At 39.9% G+C, this 17,393-nt stretch overlaps 1 protein-coding gene across 4 annotated transcripts in view; it reads right to left on the minus strand.

Annotated features, from left to right (window-relative positions):
* LOC140199424 (collagen alpha-3(VI) chain-like) overlaps positions 1–17,393 on the minus strand; it is a 196,715-nt gene that overhangs the window by 64,525 nt on the left and 114,797 nt on the right. For all 4 annotated transcript variants that reach the window (XM_072261494.1, XM_072261495.1, XM_072261493.1 and 1 more), the window contains 10 exons: positions 15,747–16,349; positions 13,326–13,660; positions 11,258–11,336; positions 10,592–10,740; positions 10,403–10,495; positions 6,514–6,567; positions 3,362–3,433; positions 3,212–3,238; positions 1,823–1,867; positions 1,667–1,720 (listed from right to left, as the gene is read on the minus strand). In XM_072261494.1, the coding sequence (XP_072117595.1) occupies positions 1,667–1,720; positions 1,823–1,867; positions 3,212–3,238; positions 3,362–3,433; positions 6,514–6,567; positions 10,403–10,495; positions 10,592–10,740; positions 11,258–11,336; positions 13,326–13,660; positions 15,747–16,349 (1,511 nt within the window). The remainder of the gene's footprint in view (positions 1–1,666; positions 1,721–1,822; positions 1,868–3,211; positions 3,239–3,361; positions 3,434–6,513; positions 6,568–10,402; positions 10,496–10,591; positions 10,741–11,257; positions 11,337–13,325; positions 13,661–15,746; positions 16,350–17,393) is intronic.

The following is a 17,393-nucleotide window of genomic DNA, read 5'->3' on the forward strand; positions in this document are numbered from 1 at the left end:
GGTGCTCAAAAAGCTGAAAGACCTAAGGGTACTTAAGTCACCCGAACAAGATGAACTGCACCCTAGAATTCTGATGGAAGTAGTGGTAGAGATTGTGGAGGCATTAGTACTGATCTCTCAAAAATTATTGGACTCTGGCTTGGTACCAGAGGACTGGAAAATTGAAAATGTCATGCTACTCTTTAAGAAAGGAGGAAGACAGCAGAAAGAAAATTATAGACCAGTTAGTCTGACCTCTGTGGTTGGAAAAATGTTGGAGACAAATGTTAAGGATGAAGTTATGGAGTGTTTGGTGACATGGGACAAGATAGGACAAAGCCAACATGATTTCCTTAAGGGAAAATCCTGCCTGATGAATCTGTTAGAATTCTTTAAGGAGATTAAAAGTATGATAGATGAAGGGGATGCAGTGGATATCGTATATTTGGACTTTCAGAAAACCTTTGACAAGGTGCCACACATGAGGCTGCTTACCAAGTTAAGAGCCCATGGTATTACAGGAAAGTTGCTGGCATGGTTAGAGTATTGGCTGATTGGTAGGAGGCAGCAAGTGAGAATAAAAGAATCCTTTTCTGGTTGTTTGCCAGTGACTAGTGGTGTTCTGCAGGAGTCGGTGTTGGGACTGCTTCTTTTTATGCTGTATATCAACGATTTAGATGATGGAATAGATGGCTTTGTTGCCAAGTTTGCAGATGATACAAAGATTGGTGAAGGGGCAGGTAGTGTTGAGGAAACAGGGAGGCTGCAGAAGGACTTAGATAGATTAGTAGAAAGTAACAAATGAAATACAATGTTGGACAATGCATGGCCATGCACTTTGGTAGTAAAAGTAAATGTGCGGACTATTTTCTAAACAGGGAGGAAATCCAAAAATCTGAGATGCAAAGGGACTTGGGAGTCCTTGTACAGAACACTCTAAAAGTTAACTTGCAGGTAGAGTTGGTAGTGAGAAAGGCAAATGCATTCATTTCAAGAGGTCTAGAATATAAGAGCAGGGATGTGATGCTGAGGCTTTATAAGGCACTGGTGAGAACTCACTTTGAGTATAGTGAACCGTTTTGGGCTCCCCATCTTTGGAAAGGTATGCTGGCATTGGAGAGTGTTCAGAGGAGGTTCACAAGGATGGTTCCAGGAATGAAAGAGTTATCATACTAGAAACATTTGATGGCTCCGGCTCTGTACTCACTGGCATTTAGAAGGATTTGGGGGGAATCTCACTGAAACCTTTCGAATGTTGATAGGCCGAGACAGAGTAGATGTGAAAAAGATGTCTCCCATGGTGGGTGTGTCTAAGACAAGCGGGCACAGCCTCAGAATAGAGGGGTGTCCATTTAAAACCAAGATGCTGAGAAATTGTTTTAGCCAGAGGGTTGCGAATTTGGGTAATTTGTTACTACAGACAGCTGTGGAGGCCAGGCCGTTGGGTTTATTTAAGCCAGAGATTGATGGGTTCTTGATTGGATAGAGCACTAAAGGTTACAGTGAGAAGACTGGGGAGTGGGGCCAAGCAGAGGAATAAAAGATCAGCCATGATTAAATGGTGGAGCAGACTCAATGGGCCAAATCGCCTAATTCTGCTCCTATGTCTTATCATCTTAAATGCCAGCCTGCTTAAAAGATTACACCCAGTTCTGTGTCATTGGTACATGGAAAGTATTTGACTTACCAGTGCTCCTGCACTCCCTCTTTCTCCTGGCTTTCCAACTGCTCCATTTATTCCCTGAATAATACATGTAAAGTCAAATATCACATTGATCAAAGGGACAAGTTATTAAAAAGTCTAAAAGAGTGGTAACTTAACAGTGATAAATGGATCATATACCTGTTCTCCATCTATTCCATCAAGACCAAGTTCTCCTCCTTGACCCTAGAGGAAGCAGAATGAAAATTATAAAAATTAGAACGGGAAATGATTACAATGTTCAATACGAATACCCCTGAATGAAAGATGACCTTCCTTTAGATCTTTTATTACATCTAAATTTCTCCCCCTTCAAGAAATACAACAGTTGCAATTTAAGTCAACTGAACTTTGATAGACTTCTTCAGTATCTCATCCTATAACTCTTATTTTTGAGCAGTATGTACCGTTTACTAGACACTACCTTATATTTAGGATGCATGCTGCAGTTTGAAAGCATGGCCATTACACACCTAGAGACTAAAATCTGAGAAATGTATTGTTATAACCAATGGAATGTTCACAAAACCAAACGTTCTAGTATTTCATTAATGTTCCCTTGTTTAGGCTGCTTTGTTTCCTTCAAACTTGATAAATGTTCAGTTACGTTGTCTAGTTGGTCAGAAACTAGGTAGGCTACTTTCCTGTGAAATTATATTGCCCAAGGCACGTGATGGAGGGTGGAAATTATTTTTTCATCCATTTGCTGAAGTTTTTAAAAAAAATCCAAAATCAAGGGTTAATTTTTGCTGCTGTGGTGGTGCAAGTTACTTTGTAAACTGTACAGTTCAAATTGTTCCAACCTTCAATGCAAAGACCACAGAGTTCCATTTCAGGGCAGCATCTGATGATAGTCTTAGTCATGTCCTTGCCTCCTTCAATTTCCCCTGGACATATTTCCATCCTCAACCTGGTGTGAAATTCACACTACCCTGTATTGATTCTCATTCATTTCACCTACTTGCTCATCCCCTGTACTTGCTTACTCACCATAACTTACAGTTGAAATGCTCATCTTCTGCTTCATGTGATTGCCCCTACCTGAACGCCAAAGGATTTGACAACCGTAAATATGCTTTGTATCCTGCTGCTATTGTATAACTGTGGTTACCTGGGCTTTCAGCAGGGCAGCCTTTCCACTCTATGATTCCTTTCCTTGATCCTTATTTCTCCATCATTCTTTACTTTATCTTATATTTATCATGACACAAAAGGAAATAATTTGGTCCATCAAGTCCAGACTAGCTCCAGGTCACATTTCCATTCTTCCTATTCCCTGTTTTCTACAATTTATTCTCTTTCACACATTCTCATCAAAGTGCTTTCTGTTTCTTTTTACTAATTTGTTACACTAAGGGTAACTTACAGTTCCAAAGAGTGGCAGGAAAATATTCCTCATTTGAGAAGCAGACATTAAGTACTTTGTAGTATTGTAAAAGATATCTAAGACCCCAATATTTTAGAATATCTTAAATGTCACCTGTTAATGTGCTAATATAGAACTATATTCTAAATCAAATCAGTACATACCTTTTCTCCTGGGTATCCACGGGCACCCTGTTTTTATATTAAAAAGGAGATAAAATATATATTTATATGTATTTACTTGTACAGAAAGTGTAATCACTTTTTAAAAGGTTAATTAAATCTCATCTAGTCCAAATGTTTTTGACACTTTACCTTAAACCCACGATGTCCTTGGCATCCTTGGAACCCCTGAGTTCCATTTATACCTGGTGGACCTCTGTCACCCTATTAGAAACAAAAAAAGAGATGAAATAATTCAAATGTTTCAGCATGGTTGGACCTGACACGTATACAAAGGAGGGAAAGGAGCAGGGTTGTAGAGATCAGGAAACAAGTAGATAGAATACATGCAGGGGTCTTGTCTAATTTGGTGAAGGAACAACTTGATGTCACAAAGTTAATCGTGTCAAGTCAGTATGGCAGTCCGGAAGGAAGAAGTCCAGTTCCTCCTGATAAAGTCAAGGCACATTTGCCTGCATCATCTGCCTGTCTTTGCAGCCTTCAACATCTAGGACTCCCAGGCCATAGGAAGCACAGCTGATAGATGAGAGGTATAAAAGACTGCTGAGTTTTTGGGGAGGTTGCCTTGTTAACAAACAAAGAGGAACCTTGCGGATGAATTCAAGCTTGCCCTGCCAATCAAAACAAACATGGCTGCCTTTCAAATTCAGTAGCCTATTCCCTTTCTCCCACTATAGCCCTTGATCTATTTAGCCATTAGTACCTAATACCTCTTTGTGCATATTTTATGATTTTCCCTCAACTACCTTCCATGGTAGAGAGAATTTTACTGTTCTTTGAGTGAATGATGATGATGATGATGATGACGGCGACGATGTCGACTCAGGCCTCTCAGGTCTGGGTCCACATCATCATCATCATCATCGAGTGAAGAAATTTCTCTTCATTTCAGTCTCAAGTGGCCTCTCTCATATCCTTAAATTTTGACCCATGCCTCCCATCATTGGAAATTGATCCTAGTCCTTAGGCCTATTCTTCAGACCAGATCCAATGCTATGTCTATTTATCATGTTAACAATGGCTGAGACATCTGCCCTCCCCTACATTTTATTTTTGTCCCAAACAGAAATTAAAAATTATTATAGATCATTCACATACTCTTGAAATGCTTGCCATTGCCAGCACACTATCAGAATCCCCAATCTATCTTAGCCAGCTTTTGCCTCACATCATTGTCATTTCTTTCCTGTAGATTTAGGATTCTATATCTTAGAAATTATCTCATCAGTGTCCATTTTAAAAAAGAACTTCATCATATTATAAACTCAAGAAAATCTGTAGATGCTGGAAATCCAAAGCAGCACACACAAAATGCTGGAAGAAACACACATCAAAGTAGCTGGTGAACGCGGCAGGCCAGGCAGCATCTCTAGGAAGAGGTATAGTCGACGTTTCAGGCCGAGACAACGTCGACTGTACCACTTCCTAGAGATGCTGCCTGGCCTGCTGCGTTCACCAGCTACTTTGATGTGTGTTGCTTGAATTTCCAGAATCTGCAGAATTCCTGTTAAATGCTGGAAGAACTCAGCTGGCCAGGCAGTAACTCAGCAGTATCTATGGAAAAGAGAAAACAGTCAACATTTCGAGACTCTGCTTCAGGAATTTTTCTGTAGATGCTGCCTGACCTGCTGAGTTCCTCCAGCATTTTGTGTATGGTGCTCTCCATCATATTATGTTTGTTTCTCTCCATGGCACCTCTTTCAAGACTGTTAATTAATTATGTTGCATTACACAATGCCCATTTAAAGTGGCCAGCTCTGAAATTGGTTCATTATCATACAAGTCCCAAAAATAACCAACACATGCTCTAAAATTCCTCCTTGTTATGTTCAGGTAGTATACTGCAGACTGCTATGGATGTCAAATTAATTTCCTGTTCCTCTCTGTTATCCCAATAAATCCATACTTAAGACATATGTGCAGAATTAGGCTATTCGGCCCATTGAGGCTGCTCTATGGTATGGTGAGGCACAGTACAGGATTAAAAGAAGCTGCAAAGACTTTTAAACTAAGCCAGCTTCATTATGGGCACTGGCCTCCCCAGCATCCAAGACATCTTCAAGGAGAGATGCCTCAAAAAAGTGGCATCCATCATTCAAAGCCCCATTACCCTGGACATGTTGTCTTTTCATTGGTACATTCAGCAAGGAGGTAGAAGTGCCTGAACGCACACAATTAATGATTTAGGAACAGTTTCTTGCCCTCTGCATCAGATTTCTGAGTGGACATTGTAGTCATAAACACTACCTCATTATTTTTCTCCTTTTTCACAACTTATTTAACTTTGTTTTTAATATAGATATACTTCTTACTGTACTTTACATTTTTATTTTGTACTGCAATGTACTGCTGCTACATAACAAATTTCATGACATATGCCAGTGATATTAAACCTGATTCTGCCATTTCATCATGGCTGATTTGTTATCCGTCTCAACCCCATCTCTCCTGCTTTCTTCCTGTAATCTCTGACAACTCTTACTGATCAAGAACCCATCAACCTTTGCCATAAATGCTCCAAGTAACTTGGCCACCACAGCCATCTGTGGCAATGAATTGCAAAGATTTGCCAGCCTCTGGCTAAAGGAATTCCTCCTCATCTCTGTTCTAAAGGGACATCCTTCTGTCCTGAAGCTGTGCCCTCTCATCCTAGACTCCCCCACGATAGGAAGCATCATCTCTACGTCAAGTCTATCTAGCCCATTCAGTATACAACAGGTTTCAATGAGATCCCTCATCATTCTTCTATACAGGCCCAGAGCCATCAAATGTTCCTCATACATTAAACCCTTAATTTTCGGGAGCACTCTCATGAGACTTCTCTGGATCCCCTCCAATGCCAGTGCTTCCTTTCTTAGACAAGGTGACCAAAGTTGCTCACAGTACTCCAAGTGCTGTTTGACTGATGCCTTGTAAAGCCTCAAATGTGTATATATATATATGGACAAGCTCACTTTTGATTATGGTAATCTCCACATCAAATAGTTTACCAACATTTGGTATTAAGGCTTGTAAATTCAAAAACAGTCAACTGGATGTGGCATTGGTTCCCAGTCTATGGTGTGTCTTGGTGTTTAATGCAACAGTAATTATCTGAGCTGGGAAGGCAGATAAAGTTGACAGAGAGGTGGGGGCTTATGCAGCAAAAATGAGAACAATGCTTTCTGAAAGAAAACTGAAAAGATGAAGATGCATCTGTGTAGCTTGATGTTAAAAATAGATGCATTAGAAGCACTTTTTTATCTTATAATGTGAAGACTATAATAAATCGTCGATTTACTTACTGCTCCGCCTTCATCACCTGGATAACCTGGAATACCTTTCATTCCTGGAGAACCCTGGAGAAGAAAGAAGAGAAAAAACATGTAAAGAGAATTCCTCTTTATTTGAAAATCAAAAACCTGTAAAAGTTGGAAATCTGAAATAAAAACTGAAAAAGCCGGAACACTCAGCAGCTGAGGAAGCATCTGTGCAAGGAGAACTACAGTTAATGTTTGTCAGAACTGTATCTTTATCTTTATTGATACTGTCTTTCAATCAGGCCTGTCACTGCACCATGGACTAATATATTCCAGCTCATGATATCCTGCATATTACCTTCCATTTTTGCTTCTAAGCACAAGAACACAAGAAAGTAGGAGCAGAAGTGGGAGTAGGCCCCCTGGCTTCTCTAGGTTGTCCTGCCATTCAATGGATAATGGCTGATCTACAACAGTCCACCTCTCATGCCAGATCCACATAGTCCTCAATTCCCTGGTCTATTATCAATATTTCTAATGACCTAGCTTATGTAGCTCTCTGGGGTAAAGTTCACTACCATCTGCAAGAAGAAATTTCTACTACCTTAGTTTTAAATGATGCCCCATTATCTTGAAACTCCTGCTTTGTGTCTCCATAATGTACACAATTTGACACACACCCTTCAAAGCCCCCTTCGAAGAGAAAATTGAGGGAAGCATAATTTTGGTGATATTGGACAGGAGCTTGCAGAAAAAATAATCGGGAATGGCTGGTTGCATGTAATAGAACATATGGCAAGAGGAAATTTTTCAGAAGTGAGACAAAATTCGGGAACTCTGGTTTAGAAGAGATATTAAGTATTTGGTCAGAAAAAAAAGAAGGAAGCACATGTCAAGCATAGACAGCGGGGAATAAGCAAGTTCCTGGGGGACTACAAGGGCTGTAGAAGCAGATTCAAGGAGGAGAAAATGGGACCATGAGCTATCCCTGACAAATAAGATAATGGAAAGTTATAAGAGATGCCATAGTTATATTAAAACGGTAGCTTGAGAGAGAGTAGGTCCTCTTAAGGATCATAAAGATAATCAATTCATGGAACCACAGGAAATGAGCAAGGCCTTAATTGAATACATCTTGTCTATATTACCATGGAGAAAGACATGAAGCCAGTGAGTTCGTGGGAGGAAACAGTAAGTCCTGGAACATTCCAATATTATTAAGGAGGTGGTGTTGGAAGTACTAAAATGAATAAAAGGTGGAATAATCAACAGATTCTGTCTAGATGTGTCCCAGGATGTCATGGAAAGCAAGAGGACAAATTGCTGGAACTTGTATCTTGTATCTTCATTAAGTTGGAGACACTGGATTTGAATTTTGGATATTCATCTTGAGACTGCACCTAAAATTCTACTACATTATGGTCATAACTTCATATGGGATCCTTAACCACAAGATTTCTTACTAATCTTTCCTCATTGCATGTGACAAAATCTAAAGTAGCCTGTTTCCAAATAGGTTTCATAATCTGGTATGCTAAGAAGTAAAACCTGATGCATTCCACAAATTCTTCTTCTTCAATACCCTTGCCAATTTAATTTGTCCCATCAATACACAAATTAAAAACACATGATAATTGTAGTTCCCTTCATACACGCCTTTGATATTTCTCATTTATATTTTGCCCTATCAGGTGGCTATTACTTGGGGACTTTTGACTGCTTCATCCATGTCTTCTTTTCCCTTCTTTATTCAATATTCACACCGAACAATCCCATATCTCTGCTCACTGCATCGAAATCATGACCAGCACTGCTTTGCTTCTTCCTTGATAAACAATGCTACGTTGTTTCCTTTCCTTTTTGACTTATTCTTTTGCAACATTGAAACGTGGAATATTGAGTGATTTGTGCTCATCATCCAGCAAACATGTCTGCTTAATAGCTATTAGAACAGCACTTAGCTAGCCATACTGCTAAGGTGCCTTTAGAAAGCCCCTCATTTCTGTTCTTAAATAATAGTATTGTGACGCTCTGGGGGGGCGGGGGAGGGGTAGGAGGGGCATAGTCGACAGCCCGCCCCTGCATTTCCAATTCCAGCACTGCTGATTGTTTTTGTGGGATTATGGTGGGAAGTTCCAGTTCATTTATTGATACATTGTAGCTTGGGTTTTACAGTTATTCGCTTGTGTATTTGTGGGTCATCCTAACTGTAACCAGGTTCTGTGATGGTCACCTCCCCCGGCTGTATGAGACTGGTTGAGTTCACTCTCTGAGTCATGGTGCCCGGTCTGTTTTGTGTTTATCACAACAGGAAATCGCCCAAGCTGTCTTCAGATTCATCTGGGGATCCAAGGTGGAGAGGGTCAGACGGGCCATCATGCACAAGTCCCTGGACAATGGGGGCAAGAACGTCCCCAATGTCGCCTTCACCCTGATGGCCAGCTTCGTCTCTGGCTGCATCAGGTTGTGTGTAGAACCCAGGTATGTGAGCACCAAGTACCACTACATGCCCAGGTTCTACCTGTTGCCCTGGCTACGAAGGATGGGTCTGGCCCCACTCCCGCGCAACGCCCCAGTCAGCTGGTCGTTGCTGCCATACCTGTTCTTCATAGAAAAGTTCTTCCAGGACAACACCTTTGACCACGGGGCCATTAGGCAGTGGTCGGCATGGAATGTCCTGCAGGCACTGCAGGAGAAGGACGTGATGGACACAGTGGGGTGGTTCCCTGAGCAGACCGTCCAGTTCATCTGGCAAAATGCCGCATCGCCAGACCTCACCAACAGGGACCAAGACCTCGCCTGGCTGGCGGTAAGAGGGTCCCTCCCAGTCAGATCCCTCCTGTACGTGCGGGGCATCGTCTCCACACCCCGCTGCCCATGGGAGGACTGCAATGGGGCGGAATCAGTAACCCACCTCTTTGCACACCATGGGTTCGCAGAGAAGATGTGGAGGAGGATGGACGGGCTAATGTCACGTTTCATCCCCAGCAGCTGCATAACAGAGGACTCTGATCTACGGGCTGTACCCGGGGACGCACACGGAGACCAACATCCAGTGCTGCTGGCAGATCATCAACTCAGTGAAAGACACTCTTTGGTTGGCCCGAAACTTGATGATCTACCAGCACATGGAGATGTCTGCGGGAGAGTGCTGCCGACTGGCACATTCTCGGCTGCAGGAGTACATGCTGAGGGATGCACTGAAACTCAGTGCAGCCACCGCAAGGGCCCGGTGGGGAAGGACCACAGTCTAGGGTTCTTCTCCCATGGGAGTGGGAGGGGTCGGGTGGCGGGGAGTAGACCCCTCAACAATGGTGTGGAAAGATCAAACAACAGAGCGCCAGGTGGGTGGCCAAAAGTGTGGAAATGTAAAGCCCGTAATAGAAACATCTGTAAAGGATTGAGAGTCATTGAATGGTTTATTGTACATAATTTTATTTTTGAACAAAGTATATTTTGAAATAAAAAAAATAAAATGGTTCTTGAGTTAATGAGGTTCCTCATCTGTCATTATAATGCTTGCCATAGTATCATTAACTTTAAAAAGAACGCACTGCCAATAATTCCACAAAGACACATACATGATTTAACCAACTATTAAAGATTCTTCTCAGGGACAAGTCCTCTCCTTTTAAACCTAATGATTTTTTGAAGAAATCTGTTACTTCATTTTGGTTTTGTTATAGTAATTTTATCAGTTCTGGCTGTCTTATGTTTGGAGCGGGGAGAAAGGGGATCTGATCCCAAATTCAAATACTGGATGCAATTACAAAACTTTATGTTAAATGAATGTCATATACTGAAAGGTACCCATGGCAAATTCACTGGTTGTGAACAATTCAAGATTGAACAGTCCACTAAGAGAAAAAAGCACTTATTTTATTTATCTGAAGTTATCAAAATGCTGTGATATGTGAAGATTTTTAAAACTTACCTTCTGCCCTCGTAGTCCTTGAAAACCCCTGTCACCTGGTGGACCAGCACACTTACATGAGACACCACAACACACTCTCTCTGCAATGTTGTCCTATTAAAACAAGACACAGTTTAAGCAGTTAATATGATGACCACACAAACACCTTGTGGAATCAAAGAAAATTTGGAACCAAACTGTTGATCTTACAAGTTCTTCTGCCAGTTCATATTCTAAATCATGTTGGTTGATAGAAAGGCGTCTCCTGTATCTAAATCCACGTCCAAATTCCAACAAAGAAATATCTTCAGTTGAAGACATTTTTTCCAAAGATACCAGAATCAAAGAATGCACTTTTCCTGGTTGACACATAGGATAAAAGGAACAAAAGATTGTTTGCTTTTGTTGAACCAAACAGAAATATTTTCACATTTTTGCGGCTTAACTGTCAAGATTGCCCAAACCTTACTAATGTTTAAATGGTTTTACCTCTATGACATGTCAAGATGAGTGAATTAAATTACTGTTTTGTAGAAAGCAAAAGTAATGCCATATTTGATCTCCTAAGTAGCCAAATAACCAAATTGTGAAGCTGTATCTCAATGGCAAGTTATGGTGAAAAATTATCCTGCTTTTGGTTAAAAGCATTTCTCATCTAAGATTGCTGCTCCATCTCCTGAACAAATACTATGCTTAAATTCATGCAGAAATATTACAAATTAGGAGCCTCTGTGATATACCATTTGCCGAATTATTAGCAGCCAAATGCTGCAGAGAAACTTGAGAATATTTTTTCTTCTGAAGCAGAAGTGAGCCAAGAGTACCAAGTTTTCACTAACAAAATTGAAACTTTTAAATAAAGACAAAATGTTATACCTTCCTTCCTTAGAGTGTCAGAATATCTTTTTAATGAAGAAAGGTCTTCATCTATGCCATCAGTAAAATGGATAATGGCCTTTAAGGGGAAAGAAACAGAACTCACAGTTTAAGATTAAATGGTATTCTGGTTAAATTTGACTTTATATGTATTGTTTAAATCCTAAAATCAATAAGCAAGATAACAATGCTCTTGATTACACTAAGTAAATCATCAGAGCTAACAATTCAACGTAAATAATTATACAGAATATAATTAAAATTTTGGACAAAGTAGTGAAGGTGGCCTTTTTTGGCATGCATACCTGCATCAGAAAAGGCACTGGAGTACTCAGGTTGGGTATTATATTACACATGTACAGGATGTTGATGAGACTGCATCTGAAATACTGCATGCAATTCTGTGCATTTCAATGTAATAAAGATGTGATTAAGCTAGAGAGAGTGAAAAAGGTTAGTGCTGATGTTGCTGGGTCTGGAAGGCTTGAATTATGGGGACAGACTGGACGGGCTGTTTTTCCTTGAGTGAAGGAGGCTGAGGAGTGATCTTATAGAGATTTATGAAATCATGAGGTGTAATTAAGGTAGTCACAGTCTTTGTCACGGGTTATGCAGTCTAAAACTGGAGGGCGTAGGCTTAAGATGAGTGGGAAAAAAACTTACTGAGACCTGAAGGGCAAGTTTTCTGTGTGACGTTATAGGGTACGAAGCTGCCAGAGGAAGTGGTAGGAACAGGTGAAATTTATAGAATTAGAATCAGGTTTATTATCATTGACATAAGTTGGGAAATTTGATGCTTTGTGGCAGCAGTACAGTGCAAGACATTAAAAAAAACTACTGTTAAAATAAAAACAAATACATTGCAGAAGAAGAACAATGAGGTGGTGTTCATGGACCATTCAGTAATCTGATGGTGGCAGGGGAGAAGCTGTTCCTAAGACATTACAGTGTTTTACAGACATTTGAATAGATTTATGGATAGGAAAGGCTTAAAGGGAAATGGGTCAAATTTGGGTAAAGGCTCTTTGGTCAGCTTGTATAAGGTGGATCAAAGGACCTATTTCTGTGATGTGTAACTCAGTAACTTGTGGGATGCAAATTGGTTTTGGGCTACATGACAGAAATGAAGTGCCATCCCAGGAACAAAATATAAACGAAGCAGCGCCAGACACAGTCAAGCTTTGGCGGAAACAGTTTTAGCTGCTTTTTTGTATTGATGACCGACAGTCCTTTTGATTCATCTGAATGCATTCTGCTCAGGGCCCTCATCATAACTTGTTATGAGTGTGCATCCATTCCATCATTAGTAAACTAAATTAAATTCATAAGCCAATGTGTTGAACACTAGTTATCAGATCATGTCATCGTTTAGCTACATACCTACATTCACCATATATTGTATGTGGAGAAAATGGTGCACCACAGATCATGGCGACACCAATTCCACCAATGGGAGTAGAAATAATTGAAGACATAGAACAAAAATAGACCTGATGGAGGTGTATTGACCTGATAGACGTCTATTGACCTGAGAGAGGTGTATTGACCCGATAGAGGTGTATAAGATGATGAGAGGCATTGATTGTGTGGATAGTCAGAAGCTTTTTCCCAGGGCTGAAATGGCTAACACAAGAGGGCACAGTTTTACGGTGCTTGGAAGTAGGTACAGAGGGGATGTCAGAGGTAATTTTTTTTACGCAGAAGAGTGGTGAGTGCATGGAATGGGCTGCCGGCGACTGTGGTGGAGGCGGTTACTATAGGGTCTTTTAAGAGGCTCCTGGATAGGTACATAGAGCTAAGAAAAATAGAGGGCTATGGGTAACCCTAGATAATTTCTAAAGTAAGTACATGTTCGGCATAGCATTGTGGGTCAAATGGCCTGTATGTGCTGTAGGTTTTCTATGTTTCTATGAAAACATGAAATACTATTTCACCATTTAAAAATATGTGGCAACATTACAGAAGTAGAATATTGGCCTCTATCAGTTAACATTTGCAAACTGCCATTAATAATGATTTATTTTTAAATGAAATCTGAAAATGAAAATGTAAAATCTAAAAGCTTTACCTTTACTCGGCCAGAACTAGCAGATTGAAATACATCACTGTATGCAGTTAAGGTTCTGGTTCCTAAGACAGTTGGACCAGAAGCTGCTAATTTGATGAAATCGGTCATTAATTCAGGTTGATACGCCACCAAGTCACGGGTACGAATTTGTCCATCTGCTCCTAGAGTTAAGAGCGCTATTTTTACAAAGGGTTGTTCTGTTCCAGTGCAGCTAATAGGCTTCAACTGTGAGATTCTGTACAAAATATCTCCTACTTTGCTTCTAAAACCTGGCTCCTGTTCAAATGCATCAGCCGAGTTGACATCAAAGCCCATCAAAATATCAATGTCGCATTCTGTGGAGAGCAAAATAATTTTAAAAAGTTAATAATACCTAAATTGGAGTACAGCAAATTAAGAATGTGTGAGTACCCTGTGCCACCAGAGCATCAGATCACTCCAAACCTAATCTTCTCTACAACAGTGACCGGAAAATTGAGATGTCTTGCAGGGATTTCAATTTGCTTAGATATATTCATCTGCTGTCTAAAAGTTCTTATAATTCCTCACTATGACTGGTCAATATTTTCTGTCGTTACGGCTTTCTGCCAAAAGGAGAAATATTTGTTGTGAAACAGCTTGAAATCCAATCCCAGATAAGAAGTTGCAAGATTTTTCCTTCAAATAAATATGTTATTGTACGACAAAGATTCACCACAGGAAAAAAAGGTCAAATTTTCACACTTCCTTGCAACCTTTCTAAGAGTCATTACTTAACATTGCAAATCTGACCAATCCTAACGTGCATCTCAAAATAAAAATTTTTACCTTAATAAATATGCAAACACCACAGGCGAACAAAATGTTATTGCTAGATATATCTGGGCAAACCCAATTAAAAATTTGTATTCTTCATGGAGATCATATTTCATTCTTTTAAACTCCAGACAGCACACATCCAGGATGCCCCTCTATTTGAAGACTGGTGAAACAATCCCTCTATCACTTTTATGGAGATCAGAACGTGTGGACAGAATTCCAGGTGCAGTCCATTTGTTTTCCTAATAGAGATCTCTTAACTGCAGATGCCAGAAGCTGGAGCAATAAACATCTGCAATTCCTTCATCCCAGCCCTTCAGCCCCTCACAACTGCGGCTCAGCCCCGTATATTCCTCGAGCAGGTTGTTACTCTCTCCTCCTAAGATTTTCAATGTTGTGCAAAACATACCAAGGGTTCATGAAAAAAAGTAAATAATTTTAAATGTAGAATGTAGTAATGATTCAAGTGCTACTGACTGGCATTAGTCAGACCACATTTGGAGCATTGTGAGAAGTTTTGGGCCCCTTATCTAGGAAAGAATCTGTTGGCATTGGAGAGGATCTGCAGAAGATTCACAAGAATAATTCTGGGAAGGGAAGGGTTAATGTATGATTTGCATTTGATGGTTCTAGGTGTAGTCACTGGAGTTTAGAAGAATGCAGGGGATCTCAGTGAAATACGTTGAATATTGAAAGGCCAAAATGGAGTGGATGTGGAGATGATGCTTTTTATAGTGGAGGAATCTAGGAACAAAGGGCAGAGCCTCAGAATAGAAGAATGGCCTTTTAAAACAGAGATGAGGAGGAATTTCTTTTGCCAGAGGGTGGTGATTCTGTGGAATTCATTGCCATACATGGCTGTGGAGACCAAGTCCTTGGGGATATTTAAAGTAGATGTTGATAGGTTCTTGATTAGTAGGGTGTCAAAGGTTATGGGGAAAAACCAGGAGAATGGCGTTGAGAGGGATAATAAATTAAAAGGGTGTTTGAGAGAGAGAGATACTTGCAGAGTATTTGCAGAGATAGAGTAGATTACTTTATCAAAAACTGCTGTGGACTGAAAGCTTCCTTCTGAGCTGTTACATTTCTATAATTCAAAGTATACTACCCAGAACATAAGCATTTGTTCCAGTATGCCTCTGCCAAACTCAAGGGGGCCTCCTCAAGTCCAAAGCCACAGAATTTTCTTCAGTCATAATTTTTCCAAGTCATGTGAAAGCTCACAAAGAGGTCAAGATATCATCCACCCCATACTGTCTCACAATAGGCAATAAACCAGAAATTCAATAACCCGGATTTGGTATTAGCTCTCTAAGTTTTTGTTCCTTTGAAGGACTGCTACCATATTGGGGACTTGGACATGAGCTGTGTTTTTTTTTACACAGTTAACAACTAAGGAATTGGGCTGAAGATATAGATAAATGTGATAATCGATCACTTGCTTTAGTGGAATGTTGGAAAATCTGGTCTGTGTATGGAATACCAGTTGGAGAGTGCGTTACAAGATTACCCCTTCTCCCATTTGTTGAGGACACTGCACTCAGAAAGGTAAAATATATTAGCTCACAGTCATAGCCTTTGATTTGCTTATATCTTGCCCCAAAGTAAATACTTCGTCGTTACCTTTTATATCAGGGCTGATTGGACAAAGCAGACCATCAATGGCATCAGTTGTGATCAGCAAGACTTGCTCAGTTAGTTCAGAAATTTCATTCAATTCAGCCACTCTGAATGCAACAGCTGGTTCACTTGCCATTTGGTTGATTTCTTCTTCGAGCGCTCTCTGCACTCCCACGGTGATGATTTTAAAGCGAGCATCCTTTAACTCTTTTGCAGCTGCTATTGCATCATCATTAGACCTTCCACCAATCAGAAGGAAAACAATTTGTGGGACTCCTTCTTCAATCCTACTCCCTGCCGATTTGACAAACTGTGTATTTTTAGCAAAGCGCAAGGCTGCTCCTGTGTTCAAGATTCTGCCTCCCTTGAACTGTATATTGGCAATAGCCTTAAGAACATCTTCTCTTGTTCTGTATGAGTTGAGAAAGAATTCATTAACGGCATCGGAATTGTACTGGACAACTCCCACCTGGATTGATCCATCACCAATGTAGATAGCGTCAACTATGCCGGAAATAAACTCAGTGAGGCGAGGGAAGTTTTGCCTTCCAATATTAATGGAGCCATCCAGCAGAAATACAATGTCAGCTTTTTTCTGTGGCAAAACTTGAGAAAAAAGAAGGAAGAGATTAAAATTTGAAAATTAAAATGTCAATGTTTGTCACTGTGCATGATAGATTTACAAACTATATGAATTTATTTGCAGTTGACAATAAGTACTATGAATCACGCTGTTTAAGATTTACCTCCTTCTGTCTCTGCACAGTTTCTTACCTATTGTCCATAGATGTCAAGTTATATTTGGCTGGGTATCTGATGCAGAAGGTGTGCTTTATTCTCATGCACAAATATCCAGTTTTTCATTCATGTAAGAACCTAGATAACTGCTGTGAGCGGGCACTCCATGAAGTATGACAGTAAGATCTAATTTGTCCTCATCAGATACCTTTGCTTCTGCATTCCCTTCTGAACACTAACTGTTGTGCCTCTTGGTTGACAGGCAGCAAAAGAATTTTATATATTATTTGGTTGACAATGTGCATCACAAAAAATGATGATTTCCTTACTCACAACATGTATAACATTTATAATAACGTACACTTTGCAGATAACATATCAAAACTAAAAGTAGTGAACTTCCAATCTGCTCATTATCTGATAAAGTATTTTTTTCCTGTTACTCAACGTGACAGCTAATGTACCTTTTGAGTTACCTTATCTTTCAATGTTGTCAACTGACAAATGTATGAAGTGAAAAAGTTATGTCACTTAAATGCTTTCTACAGCTTTGGTGAAAAAAAAACAATTTAATGTTAGCATTAGATGGAAGACAGAACAAATACAAGAAAGAAAGTGCTGAATGCAACTAAACCCAAGTTTAGTCATAAACAGCAGAGGAGCGAATATGTCAAGAGACAAAAAGGGTGCCTACTAAACATTGCTGATCATTAAAAGTTTTCTTAAGTTGCCCCAATCTACAAAATATGACAGAAAATCAAGATCCCTAATGAAGTTCCCTCAGTTTTATTTTGCTTGAAGCAAAGGCAATTTATGCTTTAATATTCTTACTTAAATTCCAAGAATTGATTTGTAAATGGGTACAAAATCATCACGGATTAAAATACCCCCCCCCCCTACTTCAAGTCAAAT

The sequence above is a fragment of the Mobula birostris genome, chromosome 6 (assembly GCF_030028105.1).
Source record: "Mobula birostris isolate sMobBir1 chromosome 6, sMobBir1.hap1, whole genome shotgun sequence".
NCBI lineage: Eukaryota > Metazoa > Chordata > Chondrichthyes > Myliobatiformes > Myliobatidae > Mobula > Mobula birostris.